General features: G+C 40.9%; 1 protein-coding gene across 1 annotated transcript in view; it reads left to right on the forward strand.

The window, feature by feature from the left end:
- Positions 1 to 664: 664 nt before the first annotated feature.
- Positions 665 to 27927, forward strand: part of frmpd4 (FERM and PDZ domain containing 4) — an 89434-nt gene continuing 62171 nt past the window's right edge. Inside the window, exon 1 of the mRNA XM_036575486.1 lies at positions 665 to 770. Within this exon, the coding sequence (XP_036431379.1) occupies positions 730 to 770 (41 nt within the window). The 5' untranslated portion in view covers positions 665 to 729. The remainder of the gene's footprint in view (positions 771 to 27927) is intronic.

A 27927-nucleotide genomic window follows, 5' to 3' on the forward strand; every position in this document is an offset into this window, starting at 1 on the left:
TCACTGTCTCTCTCTTACTGTCTCTCTTACTGACTCTCTCTCTTACTGTTTCTTTCTCTATCTTGCTGTCTCTCTCACACTGCCTTACTGTCTCTCTCTCTCTTACTGTCTCTCTGTCTCTCACTGTTTCCCTCTCTTACTCTCTCTCTCTCACACTGTCTCACTGCCTCTCTCTTTTACTGTCTCTCTCTTACTGTTTCTTTCTCTCTCTTACTGTCTCTCTCTCTCTCTGTCTCACTGCCTCTTTTTCTCTCTTTCGTTGTCACCCCCCCCCCTCAGAAATACACCCACACTGTTCTGGACATCCACAGTCTCTCTCTCTCTCTCTCTTTCTCCTACTCTCTCCACCCCCCTCTCTTTCCACATCTTTCTTTCTTTCTCATTTCTCTATCTACTCCCTTCAAATCTCTCTCTCTTTCGTCGCCACGCCCCCTCTCTCGCAGAAATACACCCACGCTCTTCTGGGTCCTCTCTTTCTCTCTCTCTCTCTCTCTCTCGCTCGTTCTCTCTCTCTACTCCCTTCGTTGCCACGCCCCCTCCCTCTCGCGGTAAAACACCCACGCTGCTCTCTCTCTCTCCTCTCTCTCTCTCACTCTCTCTCTGTGGCGCGCGCTGTTTCTCCGTGCTCGCGCTGCTGGTTGAGAGCGCGCCGAGTGTGTGGTGGTGAGTGTATGATGGTGTGTGTGTGGGGCGCGCGGGCGAGCTGCTCGAGCCCTCAGTGCGGCCGCCATGGACGTGTTCAGCTTCGCGAGGATGAGCAGACTGACCGGGTAAGAGCTGCGGCTTCACTGAGGATGATGATGGTGATGATGATGATGATGATGATGGTGTTGATGATGATGATGATGCGCTCCGGCACGCGAGCCTGCGAACTAAAACTTAACGAGCGGCTCGCGCTCCGTGCTTATATTCAGTGCTTCGTCTCGTGCCTGACTGCGTTTTACCGTTTCCGGACCGGATCGGTGCACGTTAGCGCGAGCCCGGGTCTCCTTCAGGTCCGCGTTCAGGTCGCTCTCCGCGCGCGTGTGACGGAACCGTGAGGCATGTGCGGAACCAAAAAACCCCAAAAACGGAGAGAACCGGAGAGGAACCTCCGGATTTAGTGAGTCACCTCAGAGAGAGCAGACAGGCACGACATCGCTCCAGAGAGCTGGAGAACCTCCAGAACATCTAGAACATTCAGAACGTTATCTTCGATAACCTGCAACATCTAGAACATCTACAACATGAGGAACATCAGCATCTAGAATGAATGGCAACAAGATAGTCTAGAGGAGCATTTAGAACATCTACAACATCTACATAATGTGAAATATCTTGAATATCTAGAACATTTATAATGTCTTCATTGGTGGTTCTCAACTCCAGACACAAAACACTGTTTCAGATGTTCCTCCAAACATCTGATCTAGATCACAAAGAGCTTGATAATGAGCTGGATCATGAGTGTTGAAGTCAGGAACACTAGAGTACAGCGCTGTGGTTCCACAGGCGCAAGATTAAGGAACCGTCTGCACCATTTAGAACATTTGCAAAGTGTGGAACATCTATAAGCTCTAGAACATTTAGATCAGTGTAGAACATCCAGTTATCAGGTTAGTCTTGCCTTGTTGGTGCACACGCTCTGCTGCAGAACTTTTAGAACCTGGTTCTGGAGATCCACCACCATGCAGAGTTTAGCTCCATCTCTATTCTAGCACACCTGATCCAGATAATGAAGAGCCTTCAGGAGCATCTGAACATGAGATCTACACACTTACAAAAGATGGTTTATGGTTCTATATAGAACCATGAACACTCAAAGAACCATTTTTTTGCTTAAATAGTTCTTTGCATGGTGAAATCGTTGTTCAGATTGATGGAGAATGTGCTGTAACCTGTTTTAAAAAGGTTCTATACAGAACCATATACAGCTACTTCTTCATCAATCTGAAGAACAATTTCACCATGCAAAGAACCCTTTATGCATGCAGATGGTTCTTTGAGTGTTCATGGTTCTATATAGAACCACTGTCTTTGCTATAGAACTCCTGAAGAACCATCCTTTCTAAGAGTGTAGAACCATGAACACTCAAAGAACCCTTTGCATGATTCAGAGGTTCTTCACAATGTAAAATGGTTCTTCATATTGATAGAGAATGTGTTGAATATGGTTCTGTCTGGAACCGTTTTAAAAATGGTCTACATAGAACCATTTTGTTCACTAAAGAACTCTTGAAGAACCGTCTATTTTAAGAGTGTAGGTGTGTTGGATCTGAACTCTCTAGGGTGGTAGATCTCCAGGACCAAGTTTGAGCACCTCTGTTCTGGAACATTTAAACTGTTTAGAAGGTGCAGAAAATCTAGAACATCTATAACATCTAGATCAGGGGTGCTCAAACCTGGTTCTGGTGGTTTACTGCCCTGTAGAGTTTGGTCATAACACTTGGGTCTAATGTTCAGAAGGCCTTAATTACCTGGATCAGGTTCTTTAGATTAGGACTGGAGCTAAACTCTGCAGAACCGTACATCTCCAGGACCAGGACTCTGCACCTCGATCTAGATATTCTACAGTATTAGTGGATTTGATTTGGAGTTTGGATGATGGTAAACTATCAGATTGTATCAGGTTAAGTCCAGTAGTGCTGATTGTTATCATCTATAACAGTGTTCTCCACTCCCTGGTGCTGGAGATCTAGATCCTGCAGAGCCTATAGTTCCAACCACAATCTGCCACACCTGTTCTAGCTAATCAACCTCTTCCCAAGTACCTGATTGGCTGGAGATTGGAGCTAAACTCTGCAGGATGGTTGGTCTCCAGGACCAGAGCTAGAGACCACTGATCTATACTTAGTGGGCACTTCATTAAGTCCACCTCCTTGTATCTCCACTCATTGTCCACTTTATCAACTCCACTGACCACATAGTTTCACTCTGTAGCTCTACAGTTACAGACTGTAGTCCATCTGGTTCTCCACTCTGTTCTTCAGTGGTCAGGACCCCCATGGACCCCCACAGAGCAGGTACTATTTGGGTGGTGGATCATTCTCAGCACTGCAGTAACACTGATGTGGTGGTGGTGTGTTAGTGTGTTTTGTGCTGGTCTGAGTGGATCAGACACAGCAGTGCTGCTGGAGTTTTTAAACACTGTGTCCACTCACTGTCCACTCTATTGGACACTCCTACCTTGTCGGTCCACCTTGTAGATGTAAAGTCAGAGACGATAGCTCATCTGCTGCTGCACAGTTTGTGTTGGTCATCCTCTAGTCCTTCATCAGTGGTCACAGGACGCTGCCCACAGGACGCTGTCGGCTGGATGTTTTTGGTTCTCAGTCCAGCAGCGACACTGAGGGGTGTATAAAGTCCAGCAGCACTGCTGTCATGGCGATTCCTAAAAACAGGCCCTAAAGACTGGCTTGTTTATCTTGAGGAGTCCAGCCTTGTTATCAATCCAGGCCTCATTTTAAGCTATACAATGCGCCGCTGATGCCGCCTGTGGAAAAACATTAACCCATATTAGAGCTTTATCCGTCCATATTGGGCCATAAAAATATAAGCTGCACACATTTCTCTGTGGCTAATCGGGTTTCATCAGCTGGTCAGCCGGGCTTGCAGCACCTAGTGGGCTTGATTTTCTTGATTTGACCCTGGATAATCCTCCTAAAGGATTGGGCCATCATAGCTCCACTTCAGCATTTAGCGCGTCTGAGGGCTTAACCCAGAAATTAAGCGTCCAGCTTTTTAAAACGATCATCACCATCATATAGGAAAGCTTTATTTTTGCTCTGCAGCTGTCCTGTTTACTGACCACACTCCTGAGAAACACGGCTAAGGCGTTTAGCGCGTTCTGATGGAGGCCTCAGCATGTGAGAGATTAATGAGTGATTACTGTGAAGCTCGTTTGAAGATGGAGGAGAACGTGTGAGAATATCAGGCCATCGTGGTCACTTTTTCAGTCTGGAGGAAAAGGATGCAAGTCATGCTTTTATGAAAAGTAAAAGGCTCTTAAATCAGCCACTTAAATCTACTCAATACATGCAATATCCTTTCATATCGCTGCTGTCGGAGCAAAACCTCGTATTTCTTTTTCAGTTTTTGACATAGTTTGAAAATTCCTATTGTCCTTTATAATGTCTGTAAATTCCATGATGAATGGACCAAAAGAAACAGCCCAAAATGACTTGGAAAAACCTCTGGTTCCATTGACTTACATTAAAAGTAAAGTATGTTTTTTTGCTTCTCCTGTAAAGTTTGAGATACGAGGTTTTGGTCCGACAGCAGCGATATTGTAATATAGTTTGTAATATAGTACTTTCTCCAAAATTTGGGTCCTTCAGAAACAGTTTGTTAGGACTGCAACCCGATCAGATTTATATACATCATCTGCTCCTTTATTTCAGAAACTTCAAATTATTACACTTTGTGATATCAATATTTTTCAAATAGGTGTTTTTATTCATAAGATACATTCGAGTGAAGGGAATATTCCAGAGCAGTTTAAAAATGATCTCACAGTAAATTCAGACGTTCATCCATATTCAACTCGTCAATCTTCAGATCTTCATCCTCCTCAATTTCTCACTTGTAGAGGTCACTGTTCAATAAGATTTAGGGGCACTAAAATACGGAACAGGCTTTCCAATGTGGCAAAAATTGTTCTTCTTTAAAATCCTATAAAAGATACTTAAAAGATCATTTAATGTCTGTACTGTAGTTGTTCTTCTATTGTTTTATTTATTGTGATGCTTATTATTACTGCTGCTCAGGAGTTAATATGGGTGTATAATCTCTATCATTTCATAAACATATGTATTTATATTTTATATATGCACGGACGCTCTTGTGCACATACACAACGCACATACATGCTTACACATTCAAATGTTTTTGTTTAATGTAAGTTATTTGAGGTTTGTTTTATGTCATTATTATGTTGTATATTATTTAGTATTTTTCATTATATTGTGTAATGTTATTGTTATTTAGTTGGAGGCTTTATACACGCCTATTATTTGCCTCTCCCTGCACTGTATGTTATCTTAGTCTATTCGTGTGTATTTTAAATTGTGCAAAATAAACTAAACTAAACTAAAAACTACAAAAGTATTTCTCATTTTGAGACTGTTGTAGGAGTATTATAAGATTATTTAGCTTGTTTTTAAATATTTCTCATCTGTTTTGAATCATATTTAGAGTAGGCATCGTTTTTTTTCATTTAGTAAAATTGTCTGCTTGTCTTAAAACAAAGTAAATCGCTGTTGTCAGAACAAAACCTAGTATCTCTATTTTTGACGTTTTTCAGTTTTTTGATATAATTTGAAAATACCTGTTGCCCTTTAGGTTGTAGGTAAATTTTATGATGAATGGACCAGAATAAATAACTCAAAATTACTAGTTTGTGAAATCACGTTTGTAAAACCTCAGTTTAGCGATTACAGCTGGACAAAACTGATATTAACGGGTATAAAAACCCTTCTAGAAAAAACAGCATAGACCAGCATGGCTGGTTACCAGCAAAACCAGCATATGTTGTGTTTTGGATGCTGGTATTCTGGTCTCGGACCAGCACAAGATCGGCATAACCCAACATAGACTAGCTTAGACCAGCACAGACTTTGTAATATTTTAGCAGTTTATAACAGTCTCAGTCTCAGTTAGTAGTGGAAATAGTGGAAAATCTGAAATAATAAGATTCCTTCAGGGACTATTTTGCCTCACAACACCCTGCATATTATGTATCCCTCCACCATGAATGGATTTTTAACATGTTTTTGGCCAAAACCTCAAAACAATCGTGAAACGTTGTCTTAGGTGTATTTTTTACTATTTCATGTAATAAGTTTTCTGAGACGGAGCTTTTAGAGGTGGGCAGTTGGTTCCTATCACCACCTCTAAGTTTCTTTAGAATGGACCATTTCACATCAAACAGCTCTGGATGACTTTGTTTACATTTTAAACATTTAATTATACTGAAATTTTGAAAATTCCCCTTAGTATTAAGATAGTAGTGTTTTATGCAGGTACAGTATGTGTAAGCTTGATCGTAGCCCATTGGATTTAAATACTGTATGGTGGACCTGCTGCATTATATCATGCATTCATTACTTTGAATGGTGTCACCTTCAGTCCTCATTCACTACAGCTCTGTCTGTGGCTTTTCTTGCTGGGGAATTGCGGCCTACGCACTTCAGTCTGCGGCTGGACAAGGCTGACCACAGGTCTCGCTTTAGTAAGGTTGTTCAATAAGAGAAAGTATAAACATGACTGTTCTTCAGCAAAAAAAATGTTTCATTCACTCGAAGCAAATGTAAATGGATTGATCGCTTCCCTCCTGAGTCTGTTATCGACCAGCTGAGCTTCTGCCGCTGTATAACAGGACAGACTGGAAAAGAGGGCTTGATTTGGGGTGGGCGACTCGACAAAACGCAGTGTCGCAATTAGTAATGCACCAAAATGAAAATTCTTGGCTGAAACCAAAATACTACAGTAATTACAGTATGTAGCCAGAACGGCAGAAACGGTTGGTCATCCAAGATAACAAATTCCCTTATTTTTTTTAGTTATTATTTAGACTTTGGCTGTGGTTGGTATATATTTTCATCATTTCATATTTCGTAGTCCATCTGTTTCTCTGCATACTTTGTTAGCCCCCTTTTACCCTGTTCAGTGGTCAGGACCCCCATGGACCCTCACAGAGCAGGTACTATTTGGGTGGTGGGTCATTCTCAGCACTGCAGTAACACTGACGTGGTGGTGGTGTGTTAGTGTGTGTTGTGCTGGTATGAGTGGATCAGACACAGCAGTGCTGCTGGAGTTTTTAAACACCGTGTCCACTCACTGTCCACTCTGTTAGACACTGCTACCTTGTCAGTCCACCTTGTAGATGTAAACTCAGAGACGATAGCTCATCTGCTGCTGCACAGTTTGTGTTGGTCATCCTCTAGTCCTTCATCAGTGGTCACAGGACGCTGCCCACAGGACGCTGTCGGCTGGATATTTTTGGTTGGTGGACTATTCTCAGTCCAGCAGCGACACTGAGGTGTTTAAAAACTCCAGCAGCAGTGCTGTGTCTGATCCACTCGCACCAGCACAGCACACACTAACACACCACCACCACGTCAGTGTTACTGCAGTGCTGAGAATGACCCACCACCCAAATAGTACCTGCTCTGTGAGGGTCCATGGGGGTCCTGACCACTGAAGAACAGGGTAAAAGGGGGCTAACAAAGTATCAGAGAAACAGATGGACTACAGTCTGTAACTGTAGAACTACAAAGTGCACCTATACAGTAAGTGGAGCTGATAAAATGGACAATGAGTGTAGAAACAAGGAATAATGTTATGCCTGAACGGTGTATATAGTAATACATAACAGCAAAATAATAAGCTGATTCTAAATAGAAGTTCAAAACTAGTTCTAAATAGAAACAACCGATCATGTGAACAGTCATATGAATTGTATCATTGTGGGCTACAGAAGCAGCAGAGCCAGGTGGCCAAACCTCATATCTCCGAAATGGAGAAGGGAAGAATGTACTTTGCCTGTAATGTAAGTGAATGGAACCGGAATTTGTTCAAAGTTATTTTGGGCCGCTTCTTTGGGTCCATTCATCATGAAACTTACACACAATGTAAAGGACAACAGGCATTTTCAGATTATGTAGCCTTAATGTGTTAGAAAATTGTAAATAATTAATTAATGCTCTTGCCCATTTAAGGGATAAAGTTTGCCCCATTAGGCTCTAAATTGCATCTTAAATTTTCACAGCTTACAGCGCGACCAAACTGGGCTGGGTTTCCTAAAGCATCAATGGTGGAGCGAGCACCGCCGTGAACACTCTCTCTATGTATGTAGACTCTGTGTAGGGCTGTGTACAATATGTACGTCTTGTGTCAGATTGTCCAATAATCCATCTTGAAGAGGAATCTTTCAGTCAGTTTTTAAAAGTAATTTTGCAAAACTAACTTTTTGGTGTCTCCATGGCAACACCCTCAATAATCATCGTCTTACTATGGGATAAACATAACGCTGGAAAGCCACTTGTGATTGGTCGTATTACGAGTTGACCCAATCAGTGACCATGCTGCTCACTCTGTCCAGGCTAACGCTGCTACCGTGTGCTAACAGATTTAGCAAATCTAGCTTTAAGCCTCTGCCGCCCTCATCATCTTAATCTGCTTTCATCTTCAAAGCAAGGAGAGAGGTTGGGGGGACGTCCCCACCTAACGTCTATTTCTAATTTCATTACCTTTTGCCTGAACTTTTGGTGTCATCTACAGAAGCGGCTAAAATCCTAGAGCCACCCGCTGGTCTGACGCAGGGAGAGAATGCTTAAGAATATTTTGATTATGCTTTAAATCTATTTTATTATCAGGATAATTAAATGATCAAGAAGTAAACAAAGTTCAAAAATTCAGAGTGGAAACTTACATAGTCAGAACTGTTCACAGTGGTGGTGATAGGAACCAGACATCCACCTCTAAAAGCTCCCTCACAGAAAGTTACTACATGAAATGGTTATGAATTCACTGCCTGATGACTGAGACACTGTTTTATGATAGTTCTGAGAAACTTTTGGCCTGAAAATCCATTCATGGTGGAGGGATACATGCAGGGCGCTGTGAGGCAAAATAGTCCCCAAAGAAAACTTATTATTTCAGATTTTCCACTATTTTCATCATCAACATTCATATAAACTCAGAAGACTCGTGTAGGTTCTCTGGTGGTTCTGGATAGTAAATAAAATGTCTATATTTGTGTTGTAGTCATGGCGACCCCTGGTTCCTATCACCACCACTGTGAAGAGATCAAAATCAACACGTTTCTCGACAGTGAATCATCTCAAGCACTGAATTATGCAGAAATTTTGAAAAACCGTGCTGAAGTCAGACAGATAAATGTGTAGATGTGCATTTTAACACGACCTAAAGCTTTTAAACACGAATCCTGAACCGTTTTTTGCGTATGTGGGTGTTCATTGTACGTCTCTATCTTGAACATGGAGCTTTGGCTCATCCTCCACAGTCCAAACCTGACTCGCCCACAGTCTTCTGCTGTTTGGATGGAGAGAGCTGCCTTTGGGAGATCCTGCAGCAAATGACTTGTCAGATTTGCTGGGTTAGCACTGATGTGAGTTTTAGCATGTTTTTCTCATATGAGAGAACGAGAGAGATGCTCCTCAGGGTTCAGACGCTGAGTTATGCACCTGCGATGCAGCGCAGAAGGGAAATTTTAGAGGGGAATAATCTGAGATATGGAGGGATGGTGAAGTTACGCAGCTCCCTCTTACGCTCTCTTGTGTTGTGTGTGGTTCCCCGAGGTTAGATGGCTCCTCCATCTTGTTCAGGAGGCTGTATAAAAAGAAGCACTTTGGGAGAGCATGGGAAGATCATGTTTAATTCACGGTCCTGGTGTGCTTTCGCTGCAGCGGAAGATGTTTTCTAGCATAAAAACTAAATTACTCAGCGAAGTCCCACAGCAGGCTGCACATCGCACAGGCTAAGCTCCTTCGTTTCATTGCTGCCAGTAAACATAGACGCCAAGTTATGAAATTTATTTGAGACGTTAATAATGGGCTACATCTGTGGTTTGACGTCCGCGCAACATAAAACACCCAAAATCTAATGCTAGAGCCTCACAGAAGAAAAATACACATGTATTTGCTCAGATTAAAGCATGTGTGAGAGATCTGATGGTTTGTATGAGACGTCACCAATCAGATACCCAGTATCAGTATTAGGTCAGTAAAAAAATGTTTGATTGGATTTGGGAAAAAAGGAGTAAATCCAGTCAGATCCTGCAACAAATCTGGCCATTTCAACTCTGAGTGTTTGTATGAGTCATACTGTTAGCTGTATATTTCTTCCTGTGGGGTAGTAGAGCGTTTGAGCACTTTCTGCATGATAGATCAGATATAAAAGATCATACTAAGTGAAAAGTTCAATTACAAATATTTCATTGTAAAGCTGAGGATAAATCTTGGACTGGTATCAGTATCGGCCAAGGCTTTTTCAGGTGGTCTGCTTTGGAAACAACATTGGAAACGAAATCCGATGTTGTTGGTATCATGCCATCTCTACTCTTAATATACATGGGTTACCTTTTAATTGCTGTCCAAAAAACATACATCTCCATTTTTTATACATCATCTGAATACAGCAACTGTCTATGTATATATATGTATATATGCATACTTTATTAGCCCCCTTTTACCCTGTTCTTCAGTGGTCAGGATCCCCATGGACCCTCACAGAGCAGGTACTATTTGGGTGGTGGATCATTCTCAGCACTGCAGTAACACTGACGTGGTGGTGGTGTGTTAGTGTGTGTTGTGCTGGTCTGAGTGGATCAGACACAGCAGTGCTGCTGGAATTTTTAAACACTGTGTCCACTCACTGTCCATTCTATTTGACACTCCTACCTCGTCGGCCCACCTTGTAGATGTAAAGTCAGAGACGATAGCTCATCTGCTGCTGCACAGTTTGTGTTGGTCATCCTCTAGTCCTTCATCAGTGGTCACAGGACGCTGCCCACAGGACGCTGTTGGCTGGATATTTTTGGTTGGTGGACTATTCTCAGTCCAGCAGCGACACTGAGGTGTTTAAAAACTCCAGCAGCGCTGCTGTGTCTGATCCACTCAGACCAGCGCAACACACACTAACACACCACCACTTTTATTTTAGAAAATAAACAAATATTACAAACTGAGAGAAAAAAAAATAAAGACTAGGCCTGATATGAAATGATTTTATAGAACATGTTGTTGCTGACGCTGTGCTACATTAAAATTATTTACTAGTCTAATTTACAAAGTATAACTAAAGAAAAGAAGTAAGGAAAAGTCAGTAAATTGGAGTGTGAATAGAAAATGAGTGACACTAAGTTGAATGTCGTCTAATGCCCTGCTTAAACACCGGTGGACCGCTCGGTAAATGCTGAGCAAAATGCCACTGGACCACCAGCTTTGCCTTCAGCAGGCCAACAGTGGTCCACTGTCCTCTTACTATCAGGGATTTGGTGATGCTTAAGCTCTTATGCTAGCCTATGCTGGCTAAACTAGCTTTCGTAAACCTTCTTGACCAAAAAGCTCCATTTTGTCCTTCCCAATTCCCAGTTAACAAGCTGACCTGCAGGGAAGACGGTTTAGTTAAAGCAAATACTCGTCACGATCTGAGAGGAGCGGAAAACGGGGAAAAATACACTTCTTTTGAAGCAGGAGGCAGTTGGGGTCATGCATTGTGAAGATTTAAAAAAAGGCCCACTCAGTGACCAGCTGGTATGATGAAAAAAAATAAAGGAAGGTACAGCGCTTGCAGGCGATGATTCGGCTCAATCTTTCAAAAGCTCGGACAAAAGGAACACGGTATAATAAGGTGCAAAAGCATTCAGAGCGAGTCTCCGGCCCGAGGGGGAGCGGGCCACAATAATGGCCGTTGCTGCGGAGGGCAGGAGGGGCCACGGAGTGAGGAAGGGCAAGGAAAGAAGGTTTTTTCTTTCCTCCACACAGCAAGACGAGCGCACAGTAGACTGCTCCAGCGCTCACAATCACAGCTTCAATTATAATCACACGCTGTCGGTACAGCCAGGCCGAATTAAATCCCGCTGAATGAACACGGGGGGAGTTTTTAAAAGCGGGGAAGGTTTACTTTCTGCCCGTGTTTGGGAAGCAGGACTCATGCACACTGCTTAGCATTAGCGTCACGGCTAGGCCTTTATGCTTCCAGACAAATAACACCAGTGTAATTATATTTGGACTGCCATGCTGGAAGAAATGATATGGAAGTGAATTAAGACGAGCCCAGAGTTAGAAATATGTACACGTCAGCTACCCGAGTTCCTCTCCCTCATTTAAGGTCAGCGCTCTCCTGCTGCTCCGAGTCCCAGCCAAAAGTGGTAGAAGTTGGTTATTTAAGCTTTTCTAAACTTGTTGACTCTGCATGTTATGAAGGTTTATTACACCGTTGTTTGTAACAGAGCTGGACGCTGCTTCATACTTGCGTTAGCCACCTGTTGCGGGATCATACTATAAGCCATAACTTGGTTTAGGAGAGTGCGAAAGCTAGCGGCCCACCTTAAAAGGCTTATTTTACTCTTTCTTCCTCAGTTTGATATTCAGGGTGTCCCAAACAAATTGACATCATTTCGTAGTCTAATAACAGCCAGTTCTCCCTCAAATGATCTCAAATTTGAACAAAATGTGTTTAATTTTTAATGTTGTTTATTTTCAGGTTGAAGAACGGCGTTCACTAGAAATGAAAAGGCATTTTGTGTGTTAGAATCAAACAAGAGTGCAGCATTTTATAGAAAATTCAATAAAAATGCACCAACTGGAAAGCAGATTTGGACAAAAATCTCAAAGAGGAAGGCTGTCTGTGCAGGACAAAGGGATCTGGATGACCACCAGTATCAGAAGATATTACATTTGTGAAGCTGTGAAATCGGTTATAAAATCTACATCCCTCTGAATTTCTTGTTCAAATTTTGATCAATAAATCTTATATTGTTCAACATGAAGCCTATTTAGTTTCGTTTGCCAGGACGTGTAGTTACTCAGATACTCACATCTCAAATGATGTCAGTTTTTTGGGACACGCTGTATTTTCTCACGGTTTTTGAAAGATATCTGCTTTTGTGTAGTGTGTAGTTCAAAAAAGGCTGCAGTGGACCACAGCGCTGAGAAACCATATAGCGTCATGTAGCACAGCGTTGCTATAGAAATAAAAAAATAGGTTCAGTTTCTACACTTTACTCATTTAAATTTAATGAAATAAGACATTTAACATTGTTTATCATGCGTGGAAATCAGTTTACTACCCTGATAGCAAGAGGACAGTGGACCACTGTCGGCCCGCTGATGGCAGAGCTGTCGGTCCACTGGTGTTTTGCTCAGCGTTTTCTGGGCGGCCCACTTTTCCAGTTTACCGTGTCTTTAGTTATACTGTGTAAATCAGTTTAGTAAATAATTTTAATCCAGCTCAGTGTCATCAGGAACATTTTCTATAAAATTATTTTATATCAGGACATTCATATTATTTTTTGTCTCTCGGTTGTTTGTAATATTTGTCTTATTTTCCAAATTAAAAGTCTCTGTGCATTTAAAATCTGTTTGAGAAGATTAAACTAGGTAGAGCTTGTATGCAGGACAGTAATCTGAGTGGTCCGATGGTATCTTTATACTGATCTTAGCGCCGACGCTATCTTTACACACAGTAAAATACAGACCCTTCCTATAGAGCCCCATCAGAGACGTCTAAGCAGTGTGTGCTTATCAGTTTTGTATCGCTAGTGGTGGTGGTGTGTTACTGTGTGTTGCGCTGGTCTGAGTGGATCAGACACAGCAGTGCTGCTGGAGTTTTTAAACACTGTGTCCACTAACTGTCCACTCTATTACACACTCCTACCTTGTCAGTCCACCTTGTAGATGTAAAGTCAGAGACAGCAGCTCATGTGTGTCAGCATAGTTTGTGTTGGTCATCCTCTAGTCCTTCATCAGTGGTCACAGGACGCTGCCCACAGGACGCTGTTGGCTGGATATTTTTGGTTGGTGGACGATTCTCAGTCCAGCAGTGACACTGAGGTGTTTAAAAACTCCAGCTGCACTGCTGTGTCTGATCCACTCAGACCAGCACAGCACACACTAACACACCACCACCACATCAGTGTTACTGCAGTGCTGAGAATGACCCACCACCCACATTTGTTTTTGGTCAGTTGTGATCTGGGCTGTTGGTTCTTTTTGCATGTTGGATGATGCGTAAGAGAATTAATCTGGTATAGTTTTGTCAGAGCATTCTCGTATTACAGTGATGGCATTATGCTAAAGCATTAGCTCTAGCATGATGCCATCATTTTTAGCATTAGCTTTAACGAGAAATTTAAGCTGAGGCTGAAAGTTTCTGGTTAGCCACCTCAGCACTGTTTGGCTGAGCCGTCCCTTGAACTGCAAGGCTGGATCCTCCAGGCTGTAACTGCAGACGGATGGTTGGTCCATTTGTACGGTTTACTGATGGTGAAAGCCAGTCAGAACAGTTGATTAGCTGCAGGAATGTGTGACGGCTGCAGGGAGGAGTATTGATGGGGCTCGCTGGTGGATGTTATTCTGTTATGAACTGTGTCTGCCTGCTCAGGACACTGACGGAGCTCAGGGAGAGTTCAGTCTGTAACGGAGCAGATTAAAAATGCCCTTATTTGAGGACTGATACTTAAAGACTCTGCTCATAAACCTTATATAGACACTTCTGCTAATGCTAATCTGATGTAGTTGAGTGAACAATCACTGAAATCACCAGGAGATCAAATCAAAAGCATGGAATGGAAAATCAATCTTCTGTCAGAAGCTTTATACAGGATCTGATTGGCTGCAGTATTGCTATCATTGGTGTCCAAGTGCATTCAGTGGGATAATTAGACTCAACATACAGAATTACATACAGTAGTTCTGTATACTATCAAAAACCAGGTGTTTAAAGGGAAATTCCACCTATTTTTCAAAATTCAGTGGTTGAGATGTAAACAAATCATTCAGAGTGGTTTGATGTGAAATGGTTAATTGTATAGAAACTAGCATAAACCAGCTTAGGCCAGCTTGGACTTTGTGCTGTTCTGTGCTGTTTTTTCCAGAAAGGAAGAAATATTTTAGCAGTTTGTAAGAGTCTCAGTCTTATTTTTTACATAGTTTAGTGTTTGGGATGTAAACAGAGTGATTCACAGTGGTTTGGTGTGAAATGGTTTAGATGTCTTTACAGTGGTTGTGATAGGAACCAGGGGTCGCCATGACTACAACACAAATATAGATCATTTTATTTACTATCCAGAACCACCAGTGAACCTACACGAGTTTGTATAGCTTCCTAGAAAAACCAGCATGGCTGGTCACCAGCTTATGTTGTGTTTAGGATGCTGGTCAGCCATCATGTCCATGCTGGGTGACCAACTACACCAGCACGAGACCAGCATAAACCAGCTTAGACCAGCATGGAATGCCTACTGGCCTAAGCTGTTTTTTCAGCAGGGCATGTAATGTTGATGACAGTAAAATAGTCACAAATCTGAAATAATAAGTTTTCTTTAGGGACTTGTTTGTCTCACAACTCCCTGCATGTATCCCTCCAACATGAATGGATTTTAAGGCCAAAGTCTTCTCAAAACTGTCATAAAACAGTGTCTCAGTCATCAGGCAGTGAATTCATAACCATTTCATGTGAGGGAGCTTTTAGAGGTGGACGTCTGGTTCCTATCACCACCACTGTGAACAGTTCTGACTCGGTACGCTTCTCTAGAACGGAGCGTTTCGCACCAAACCGCTCTGAACTACTCTGTTTACTTCTTAACTGTTTATGCAGAAATTTTCAAAAATTTCTGGATTTCCAAAGCATGTTAGCTAAATGTACTTTTTGATTAATCCTGTATTACAGTGTCAACACATACGACTGACTCACGCAGCCTTTAAAAGGAGGCAGTAGGTGGTTATTACCGTCGCTCACTGTGGAGTCGGTGGCCATTAGTGAAAGAAGCTGTAGCCCAGCGCAGATTAGCGTGATGCTTCTCTTTGTGGTGGTAAAAACAGATGGAAGAGTTCAGAAATGCGTCCTTGCAGAACCCATTAGCATCTCCCATACAGACAGCTGAGCTAAAGGGGACCGTTACGGGATGCGAGTATCCCTGGTTGCCTGACCTTTGACCTGGCCTCATATCTATGCCCCATTACTGGGTGCACTCTTTCTTTTGGCTGCTCTTCTGAGACGGGATGGTAATTTTCCATCTGTCAGCCAATTACTTCATAGCCCTCACATGCTAATGTGCTCTAGTGTTTTGTGAAGGAGTTTAAATACTGAAGCAGTTTTCCTGAGCATTCCTTTCTGCTTTGATCGAGACACAAAACATTATGAACACCTAATAATGTACATATCAGCGCTGGAAGTGTGACAGTATTGTTTCTAGGAGGAACTCATCTGGTGTGATTACAAAAAGACTTTACAGTTGTGAAATAAAAGTGTGTGATGTACAAATATATATACAAAAAACTATCAAGTCTTAGAGGTCATGGTAGTTGTGGCCAGTTATATAATTTTTGAACTATTTCTCACTACATGGCATGTGCAACATCAAACATTTGCCCATTGTGCGAGCCAGGCTATCTTAGTGTTTATGGTACTTGTAGTCCATCTACATGGTAATTCACTAGAAAACAGCTTTTAAATCTAAATATGTGTAGATGGGTTGTGCATTCCAGCATTCATAAGACTTAATGAACAGATATCTACGGAGCCCCTAAGGGATTGCGTTCCCTCGCAAAAAAATATGCGTTCCCTTGTAAATGTTTTGCATTATGACGCAAACGGTTTGCATTCGCTTGCAAAAGCTGTGCTTTGCTTGAGCTCAGACATGAAGCAGCTCATTAATCGTTTATCTTGGATTGAAATATAAAGACATAGCGTCGCTTCTCAAAATCTGGCCAAACTGGGCCAAACTGGGAAAACAGCTTTAAACGTTAGCTATGCTAAAAACAAAGCTCTAATGTAGGCAATGTGGTTGGGCATCTCTGGTCCTACGTTTGCTTGCTGTCTGACGAGCATATATTTTGCGAGGGAACGCAAAACATTAACTTTTTTTTTTTAACCACGGCCCCTTAGGGGCTCTGTAGATATCTGTTTAAATGTAGGAAAGAAAATATTAACGAAAAGGAAAAAAACAGACTTTAGCCAAATTGGTAGGTTTTTTGTGTTGGGTGACTAACAGCTAATGTGCTAATGCTAACCAGTACAACGCTGCCTGCTGATGAGGACTCATAGTTTTCTACACTGTCTTTTCTCTCCACTGTATGACGTGCCAACGTTAGTTTATCAGAGAGAAATGTTTTTCATTGCTTCTGGATCTAGCTAACATCAGCTAGAGTGGTTAGCCTAGTTAGCATAAAAGCTATGCTACGCTATCTCTGCTGAACAGCGCATCCTTGTCTACGAGTTCACATTCAGGTACTGATGTTTTTTAGTAGCAAAGAATAATATACTGACTCACACCTCACATTTCAGTCCTGCTAGAAAAACATAGATGGGTCATTCTCCACTTAAAAACCATGTTAGGGTTACAATTTATTAATATTTTAAAATAAAACAATAAGTTATTTTAACAATTACACCTTCTTTAGCCGTCAATTCAGCAATATTGGTTTTCAGTTATCTAGTATTCCAAGCACCACAGAAGAGCTCGTCCTCACAGTCATGTGTGAAGGCTGAGGCCATATTTTGAAGAAAAAAAACACGTTTTTCTGCACTTTTAACTAAAATAATCTATACATGACTATGAAATATATGATTTAAATGACATAAAGAAAACAAATGGCACATAAATATTATAAAATATGTAATGAAAGTTGTCCCCAGGAGTCGTGTCACTGGTGTGACTGCCTAACAAAAATCTCTTATTTTGAAATAAATATCACACTGATGACATCACTCGACTTCCTTTTACCTGTTTTCTGAGGATCTATGAAGAAAAGCTCATGGTGAGTCTACTGTGTCTTTCAGTTATCAGAGATTTTCTCATTCAGCTCATGATTTCATATGAAGCTTTTAGCTGAAGTCACTGGTGTGACCGACTTCATTCTGAGGTAACTGTGAAAAAATAGAATACAAATGGATTAAATTCCATATTTTAGTGGATATTCCATGACTGACAACATGTGCTTTGATGCTCTGTAGCAGTTATTCTGTAAAATGCATTGTTCATTAAAAATGTCTCTGGTGTTTCCTTTATTATGTGGAACACCAGTGAGGATCAGTAACACCAGTGACTCCTATGGAGAGACAGAGAAGTGGACGTTTCTGTAGAATGACCCAAATGTTTTCCTGGATTGTTAGCCTGTTTATGAAATGTAATGAACACCCAAATCGTGATTTTAGTATGTAAGTACTGGCACCTTGAGTACTCGAGTACACATCCCAAGGACAAAATGCGGAAAAGTTTTTCAGTTCAAGGCTGTAATGTCACATTTAAAGCCAGCTATGATTTGGGATTTTACAGTTTGCCTGAAAAAACGAGTCACTTTTTTATTGGGAAGCTGAAATGCTCCTCTTTACTGTCTTACTGTACTGCTGTTTTAGCCTGTATGCCTTTTATGTTAAAACTCACATGTTAAATAACACTGAGTTTTACCTTTAGGTTAAAAACTGTTTTGCTTCCTGGTTTGAAATCTGTGATAGTCTTGCTGGTGTGGGTTCATGTGTAGGCTTTACCTCTTTTAATGATGCACAAATCACTACTTGAGGGCCCCCTTGTGGAGAAAATACACCGATCAGGCATAACATTATGACCACCTTGTTTCTACACTCATTATCCATTTTATCAGCTCCACTTACTATATAGGTGCACTTTGTAGTTCTACAGTTACAGACTGTAGTCCATCTGTTTCTCTGATACTTTGTTACCCTGTTCTTCAGTGGTCAGGACCCCCATGGACCCTCACAGAGCAGGTACTATTTGGGTGGTGGATCATTCTCAGCACAGCAGTAACACTGACGTGGTGGTGGTGTGTTACTGTATGTTGTGCTGGTACGAGTGGATCAGACACAGCAGTGCTGCTGGAGTTTTTAAACACTGTGTCCACTCACTGTCCACTCTATTAGACACTCCTACCTTGTCAGTCCACCTAGTAGATGTAAAGTCACCACATTTTCTTCTGATTCTAATTAAATACTAATGATCTCTTCTATAACTATGTATTTTCACCTGTCTGTAAAGTACTTTGAGCTGTCACTGGCATGAAAAGTGCTATATAAATAAAATGATTATTATTATTATTAAAAACTCCAGCAGCACTGCTGTGTCTGATCCACTCAGACCAGCGCAACACACACTAACACACCACCACCACATCAGTGTTACTGCAGTGCTGAGAATGATCCACCACCCAAATAGTACCTGCTCTGTGAGGGTCCATGTAAATTCTGTATATTTCACAAAATGAACATTAAAATTCAAACCTTTTACATGCTGGTTCTGTTTCTTTACAGTTAAAATGTCAAATTGTTCCACTACTTGGGATTAATGCTTTTTAGAACAAGGATGTAGTTTTTATTTCAGTACTGAAGTATTTTAATTTGTGCTACAGCACTTGTAACTTTCCTAGAACCAGCGCTACATACTGAAAAAGTACACATACAGGCCTGGAATATGCTATTAATAAAACTAATGAATGAATGAAAACTAATGCTAATACTCTACACACTTAAAAAAGAACGCTTTAATCATGCAGAGTGTTCTTTGAGCATTCATGGGTCCATATAGGACCATTTTGAAAAGGGTTTCTATATAGCACCAAAAAGGGTTCTTATATTGTTACATTGTCAAGCCTATAACAACGGAAGAACTTTTTGCTGCTATATAGAACCCTTTTCAAGAAAGGTTCTATATAGAAGCTCATTATCCATCAATCTGAAGAAACATTTAACGATGCAAAGAACCCTTTAATCATGCAGAGTGTTCTTAGAGTGCTGATGGTTCCATATAGAACCATTTTCCTTACGAAAGAATCCTTGAGGAACCATCATTTTTAAGAGTTTAAGAGTTTACAGTTACACCATAACAGGGTCTGTAACCTCAGCATATGTTCACAGTGCTGTGAAATAATTAAAACTGCTAACTGTATAAAATAGAGATTAGAAATAATTACTATGTGGGGTCAGTCTAACAGGACGAGTAGCAGCTACGAAGGGTATTAATAGGTAGTTTGTCCCCCTGTCCTGCTAGTCTTCTGAGAAGGCTTGATGGAACATTGCTGTGAGGATTTGATGGAGCATTAGTGAGGTCAGGTACTGATGTTTGATGGTCAGTTCTGGGTCACTCCAACTCATCCCAAAGGTATTGGATGGAGCTCCATCACTCCAGAGAACACAGTTCCACTGCTCCACAGCCCAATGCTGGGGGGCTTTATACCCCTCTAGCTCATGCTTGCCATTGGGCATGGTGACCTTAGGCTCATGTGCAGCTGCTCCAGAGTGCCCAATTATATTGGTGCTTTTCTAAGGAGATTATACAAGCTGTATCAGCAGTGGGTGACCTTAAAGTAGCTGAACTCACTCTTTAGAAGGACTGTCCGGATGCTTTTGGACATACAGCGTATATTCTGTTCATAAAAGGGGCGGGACCTTCCTGATCGCTTACAGCAACCTACCCGCTGATTGGCTATCAGGTATCAGGATTCATTTCACCTGCCGTCTCCACTCTTGGGAATTGCTGGGTTAAATTATTCATACAGTGCAAAGCAATACAAGCTATCCAGTGAACGTGGTGGTGTTCTACAGTTGTGCTCAGTGCTCTTTGTATTTCTGTAGTAATTACATAGATCCACTGTGTGAGAAATTAAAAATTAATATCATATATAGTAAAGTGGAAGTGCTACAAAGCAGAGTGAAGAATGCTCTGCAGCCTGACTGTGATGAAATTATCACAGGGAGGAACCACAGTGTAGATACACCTGTCTCTGTGTGGCACACAGGCTCCAGCAGGGGCTCCCTGAGACACTCCGCTGACCAATAGTGTGGAATTAGGGCTGTCGGATATTTTCATTTTCTAATATTCTATAAGAATAAGAATAAGAAGTGTCTCAGTTTACTGAATGTTTAAAAATATGATTACTACAAATATTACGAATAAATTCCATTATTATTATTCCTGTTTTTGTTTTACTATTGCTTACTATTTTATAAAATCTATGTATTTATTTATTTATATTCATGCTGTTCAATGCAACTCAATTGAAAAACCACAAGGTAATGGAACAAATATCACCAATAAACAATTATTTTCTTAGCAAGTTGCATCCTGTTTGGTGGTGCTATCTGAACAAGTCAGTAATGAGCACTACGCATTCCGGTTTATCACTCCAGAGAACACGTTTCCACTGCTCCAGAGTCCAGTGGTGGCGCTTAACACCACTCCAGCCGACACTTGGCATTGCGCATAGTGATCTTAGGCTTGTGTGCAGCTGCTCAGCCATGGAGACCCATTTCATGAAGCTCCTGAAGCTCAGTTCTTGTGCTGATGTTGCTTCCAGTGGCAGTTTGGAACTCTATAATAGGTGATGCAACAGAGATTAGATGATTTGTATGTGCTTCATGCTTTAGCACACAGCAGTTACTCTGTTATTTTGCATGGTCTACCAGTTCATGGCTGAGCTGTTGAGCTCTTCGATGCTTCGATTTTACAATAATAGCACTTACAGTTGTCAGGGGCAGCTAAAGCAGGGCAGAAATTTCACAAACTGGCTGAAATGTGGCTATGATAGTGCCACAATTAAAGTCACTGAGCTCTTCAGTATGATTCAGTCTGCTGCCAGTGTTTGTCTATGGTGATTGCATGGCTATGTGCTTGATTTTATACACCTGTTAATAGATACAGCTTAAACACCTTAATTCAGTAATTAGGAGGAGTGTCCACATACTTTTGGCCATATAGTGGATTTGACAGTTTACAGATATGAGAGTCATTAGTCTGTAAAGAGGCACTTTAAATTATATTAGCTGATATCATCAGTTATCAGAATTTTACTGTTAACCATTCCATCCTCCTCTGTAGACCGAGTGACCTGGGTATTGTAGGCTCTGCTCTTGACTGGTTCACTTCCTATCTAACAGATCGTAAACAATTTGTTACTCTCTCTGGGCATCATTCCACCACTTCTGTTGTCCCGCAAGGTTCTGAACTTGGGCCTTTATTATTCATTATTTACATGCTCCCTCTTGGCAAGATTATTTGTCGTTTTAACCTTGACTTTCATTGCTAAACGGATGACACTCAGATTTATCTTCGGACAAATTCGCCCATTAACCCCCCTCTTGGCAATCTGGAATTGTGCCTCTCAGAAATTAGGAACTGGATGAAACACAACTCTCTAAAGCTTAACAGTGATAAGACGGGACTCATTTTCATTGGTTCTAAATCTGCTCTAAATGAAACTGGCCCCCTCACTCTCTCAACTGATGATGTTGTCTTGTCTCCCTCCTCTGTGGTCCGTAATCTGAGTGTCATCCTTGACTCTTCACTTAAACTGGACTCTCATGTCAGCTCCCTTGTTAAAACCTCTTTCTTTCACTTACGCAATATGGCAAAAATCCGACCATCTCTCTCCCAGTCAGCTGCTGAAACTAGAAATACTTTCATTTTTAGCCTATTGCAGTTCTCTTCTTGCAGGCGTCAGCTCCTCATCACATCATAAACTCCAGACAGTTCAAAACTCTGCTGATCGTCCCTTTACTTACACCCAGTCACATCACCACATTACACCTGAGCTCCAAAACCTCCACTGGCTTCCCATAAACTATTCAGTTTAAGATCCTTCTTCTCACCTATTCACCTACAAAACTCTTCTCAAACCCTACAAGCCTCTGGTTCTTCTACCGCTGGTAGAACCTCATGCGCAGAACATACTTAAACTTTCTGATAGGGAATGTAATCAGATACAGGCGTTTACACGGATTTTATTCTTCTATTTAACGGATTATTTACAGGATTACCCACCTCATTCAATCGGATACAAACTGTATTCCGAATGGCCTCAATCGGACTCTATTCTGATTGAGGTGTTTACGTGGACGTGTTATATTCCGATGGAGCTATTAGTCAGATTATTAACGGATTATTAGGCTGCATGTAAACGTGGCTAGTGATGAAATGTTCGTATCAGTTGAGTCTCCAGTTACAGTGGTCAGTGTGCAGGAACAGTACTGTCCGGTCTGCATTAAATATACATCTGTGATTGTTTTCAGGATGTGTGAGTGATAAATGCTGAGAGTGGTTGAGGCCCCGATCAGCAGTGAGACGGTATGAGGCCTGTTTCCCACAGACAGACGAGCTGACTGAACGTCAGGCGCCATGGCAACAGATGCTGCAGGAATTCAGTCTGTTCTTTGTGCTGTGAGGCGTCTCTTGTCCGACCAGCTGCATCTTCACTCTGAATCTAACGGTAGTCTGGTGCGGCGTGTGGAGAGTGCGCTGACCACTTTCTAATAAAATTCAAGTAAACCCAGCATTAAAATGGTGAGGAACCAGACGTCAGTAAAGGCTGTGTCTGTTGTGCGGGTTCCCTCTCTGGTACATTTCAGGGTACAAACGCTGTCACTTGGGGTGGAACCCTCTTCAGTACCTTTATTTAGAGAACATCATTGTACCGTAACGCGCTGCAGTTGTGTTTTGTAAGGTGTGTTGACTCCATACAGCCCAGTCTTTTTATTGTGTTATCGAAATGTACAAATACGGCATTTTCCTCCTGAGAAAGTGAAGGTAGTGTACCTGTAAACCGTTTTGAGCTTAAGGACTGTGGGCTAGAATTATAAAACGCACCACCAGGTAACACGTTTGCTCATTCATAAACAGGAATTGCTGGTGAGTTTTCCCATATCGCTGCATATTAAAATACATTTATTTTAACATGTTTGGGGAAATATTACACATAGACAAAAATAAATGTATGTAAATGTGTTTATCACATTTGAAAATGTATGAAAATATCCAGAATCCTGTCTGATGCTCTTCACTGTCTGATACCTTTAGAAATGAATTTGTGTTCCAGTATCTTCATTTTAAATCTGATCAAATGATCCTTTAACAGGACAGAAGCGAGTGTTGTGGGTATTGATACTCTGTGAAAATGCAGTTATGATCTGATATCTTGTTTATGTGAAATACATTGTGTGTGAGAGTCTGACTGCAGACGTACATGGTTAATGTAAAGTACAGTGCAGATCACAGTCAGTACGTTTAGTCACATCTATAACCTTCATTACTACATACAACTGAAAACTTATAATAACAAATACAAATAAATCTTAAAAAATATATTTAACAAAACCAAAAACAAAAAAATTGGCCATTTTTATAAGTATATTTAATAAATATATTTGGAAAATAGACTTAAAATGCGTTTTTAAAATATATTTAATGAATACATTTCTGGGTATTTTCATAAATTGCAAAAATATGTTAAATAAATACATTTGAAATGTTTTTTTCTGTACGGGTTATCAAGAGTGCCATTTCAATGTGATTGAATGATGATTAATAACACAACACAATCCCCCAATAAAATAACGCACTGAATGAAACGCTCTGATGGGAATTTTCTCTACTAATCCTTCTAACTGCTGTTGTAGGTGTAGATTGTACAGATTGGCTCTGTACTTAAAACAGCCTCTTCTTCCTGCATCAAATTTGACGTTTCACCAGACTCCCCTCCTAACACAGCACCCCCCATCCCCTAGCACATGGAAGGTTTGGCTTATATCCCAAATAAGTGAAGAGTAATTTGATAAATAGATTCTAATTACATGTTCGTACCACAATACAATTCAGGCCATTTTAGTAACAATAGTTACTGCAATTAAATTGAATTGGAAAAATGCCTGAATTCTTATCAGTGAGAAATTAAATCTTACACACTGCAATATAAGTCCAACAATTAAAAGTTGAATTTTAAGAAATCTTTATGTAGGTCATTTTTTTCTAGTATCAACAATATTTTCTGATAAAGAAACTTTGTTAAAAGTTAAAAGCATCTTTAAAAAACAATTTACCATTATTTGCGAGTATTTCTTCCCTTAAATGTTAGCTTTCTCTGATTATTATTATTATTTTTTTTTTATTTCTTTCATTGTATTCATTTCGACAGCCAACCCGAGCTTCCCTTGGCATGGGGTTTTTATTATTTGTAGCCTCATTTACATGTCGATTTTGATTGGCTCTTGTCTAAGACACCAGCGCTTAATCACCACTGTAATGACTTTTTGGGCAGCTCTTATTTCGTTACCAAGTTTATGAATCTGGTCCATTACGTTGGGTAATTCTTTTATTTGGATTTAGATGCTTTGTAAGTTATTTTTAATTTACCATAAATTCTATTAAATTCACCTTTAATGCGAACGCTGTTGAAGATTCCACCAGAACGTTTGTTCACAGTTGGAACTTCTGTCTATAATTTTCCTGAAAACCCAGTTGGGGCTGCCATGACGCCTGTTTCCGATCGTGCTAGAATTCCAGTAGTGCTAACCAGAGAATTTTTAGAGAGAAAATTTAAATTGACTCTGGTACAGACTACACTCGACGTGTGCTGTTGTCAGGAGCCACAACAACAAAAAAAAAATTTAATTGTTTTTGCAAAGTATGTGCTTTAAAAACCAGCAGATTTATATTTATTGTCCATGCATTTCAAAAAATGACATATCATGGCGAGTGAAATGTCTAGTTCATATATCTAATTTCTCATTTTTCATATATCTAATTTTCTCATATCATGGCGAGTGAAATGTCTAGTTCATATATCTAATTTCTCATTTTGAGATGCATGTAGGAATATTCCAGGATTATTTACCTTATTACAAGATATTTTTACTCGGTTTGAGTCATTTTATTAGGTAAAATTATCACATTATATTGTCATATTTCTTGAGCAACTTTTTTGCCAATATGGTGAGCTAAATTTACATAATAAAATGACTTAAAACATGTTAAATAATTTTTAAGTTACTAAGTTAATCTAAATAATCCTATAATATTCTTACAACTATCTAAAAATGAGAAATATTAGATATAGCGACTAGATTTAAAATCATTTCACTTGCAAAAATATGATTTTTTGCAGTGTGCTCCCTGTGCGTTCCATACCGTAGAAGAAGGAAAGGAAAGTGGTGTGACTTGCAGCTTTAAAACTGAAATGTCCTCCAAAAAGAGCATGTGTTTGCTCATAAAAATAGAATGTATAGCAAATAGGATATATCTGAGCTTATCCCTGCTTTCCAGGAGACAGCTGCTGTGTGGCTGCAGGATTTCACCAACCCTGCAACGCTCCACTGTCCCTCAGCATTACCCACCTGATGTTTACCTTTACCTTCAACTATCTTGACTCTACATCAGCTTTCAAAAAAAAGCAAAACCTTTTGCTATAGGGATAATTTTATGGCTCTGTGCTTTCATAGTTCTGGAGCTTTTCACCGTCTAAACCAGGGGTCTCCAATCCTAGTCTTGGAGATCTGCCACCCTAAACTAAAACTACTGATCCAGGTAATGAAGGCCTTTAGGGGCATCTCTATATTACAGCCAGGTGTGTTGGATCTCTCCAGAGTGGTAGATTTCCAGTACCAGGATTGAGCACTCCGTGTCTACACCTTCAGAAAAGACAAACTGGTTCACTTTATCTATATAGCAAACAATTTCATGTTATCTACCCACTGTCTATGCCTCGAGGGGTGGGCACTGTCAAAACACGGTCACCACAGCTTTTTAAACTAAGCAGTCGCCTATTATTCTTGTTGATGTTCGTTAAAAAAATGTACATCTACTATTTGACTCATTTAGAATGTAAGCACCAAAAACTGGCTTAGGTTATGAAGGTTAAAATTCGGTAACAATCATGAACAGCAGTGACAAACTGAGACAATCTTCCTGGGGGATTCCTTCTGCTAGCGCCTCTGTGGGAGTATATCTGGTAGGCATAACATTCTGACCACCTCCTTGTTTCTGCGCTCATTGTCCATTTTATCAGCTCCACTTACTATATAGGTGCACTTTGTAGTTCTACAGTTACAGACTGTAGTCCATCTGTTTCTCTGATACTTTGTTAGCCCCCTTTTACCCTGTTCTTCAGTGGTCAGGACCCCCATGGACCCTCACAGAGCAGGTACTATTTGGGTGGTGGATCATTCTCAGCACTGCAGTAACACTGACGTGGTGGTGTTGTGTTAGTGTGTGTTGTGCTGGTCTGAGTGGATCAGACACAGCAGCGCTGCTGGAGTTTTTAAACACCTCAGTGTCACTGCTGGACTGAGAATAGTCCACCAACCAAAAATATCCAGCCAACAGCGTCCTGTGGGCAGGGTCCTGTGACCACTGATAAGGGACTAGAGGATGACCAACACAAACTGTGCAGCAGCAGATGAGCTATCGTCTCTGACTTTACATCTACAAGGTGGACTGACAAGGTAGGAGTGTCTAATAGAGTGGACAGTGAGTGGACACAGTGTTTAAAAACTCCAGCAGCACTGCTGTGTGTGATCCACTCGTACCAGCACAACACACACTAACACACCGCCACCACATCAGCATTACTGCAGTGCTGAGAATGATCCACCACCCAAATAGTACCTGCTCTGTGAGGGTCCATGGGGGTCCTGACCACTGAAGAACAGGGTAAAAGGGGGCTAACAAAGTATCAGAGAAACAGATGGACTACAGTCTGTAACTGTAGAACATTGCAAATGTACATAAAGCATATCTCCACTCCTCACTTCTTCAATTGTACATACTGTAAACATGTACTTTAAGTTGTAATATATCATTTGTATCATGTGTTATTGTAACTTCCACAGTGTCAACATTTGTAATGTAACTGTACCTTTTTTGAGTTTTGCTGAAAATGTTGTTCACAACTGCACCAAACGAATTTCCTTCTACATCTAATAGCAAACAAAGTGATTCTGATTCTGTCCCCTGTTTTCTATTGCTAAGCCTGGCTAAACAGCAATGCCAAAGCACTTACTCTGCTAAGTTTAAGCTAATGCTACTCATGAATTGTGCAGCACGCGTTCCTTCACATTCCCGCGCTACGTGACCGAGGCGCCATCATTTATTAACGAAGCAGCTTCGGTTTCACTGTCCGGCGCCGGGACTCCACACAAACTCTCAGCTCGCAGAGGAGTACAGATGGTCAACAGAACCAACACGGAACGACCCTGTAGTCAGGAAAAAAATAAATCAGGGAAATTAGCCAAGCGTTTTGAAGGAAGATGAGTGTGAAGCGTTTAGCCCGAGCGATGTGCAGTTCTGAGGATGCGTCATTTCAAACCGTGAGTCGATTCATCTCTTTGTTTTCTGAAGAAAAAGGGAATAATCACCGCCAGGCCCAGGAGACGCTGCCTGCTCTGAGTGCTGTGGTCATGGCTGGAATTAAATCAGTATTGACT

The sequence above is a fragment of the Colossoma macropomum genome, unplaced genomic scaffold (assembly GCF_904425465.1).
Source record: "Colossoma macropomum unplaced genomic scaffold, Colossoma_macropomum, whole genome shotgun sequence".
Lineage (NCBI taxonomy): Eukaryota > Metazoa > Chordata > Actinopteri > Characiformes > Serrasalmidae > Colossoma > Colossoma macropomum.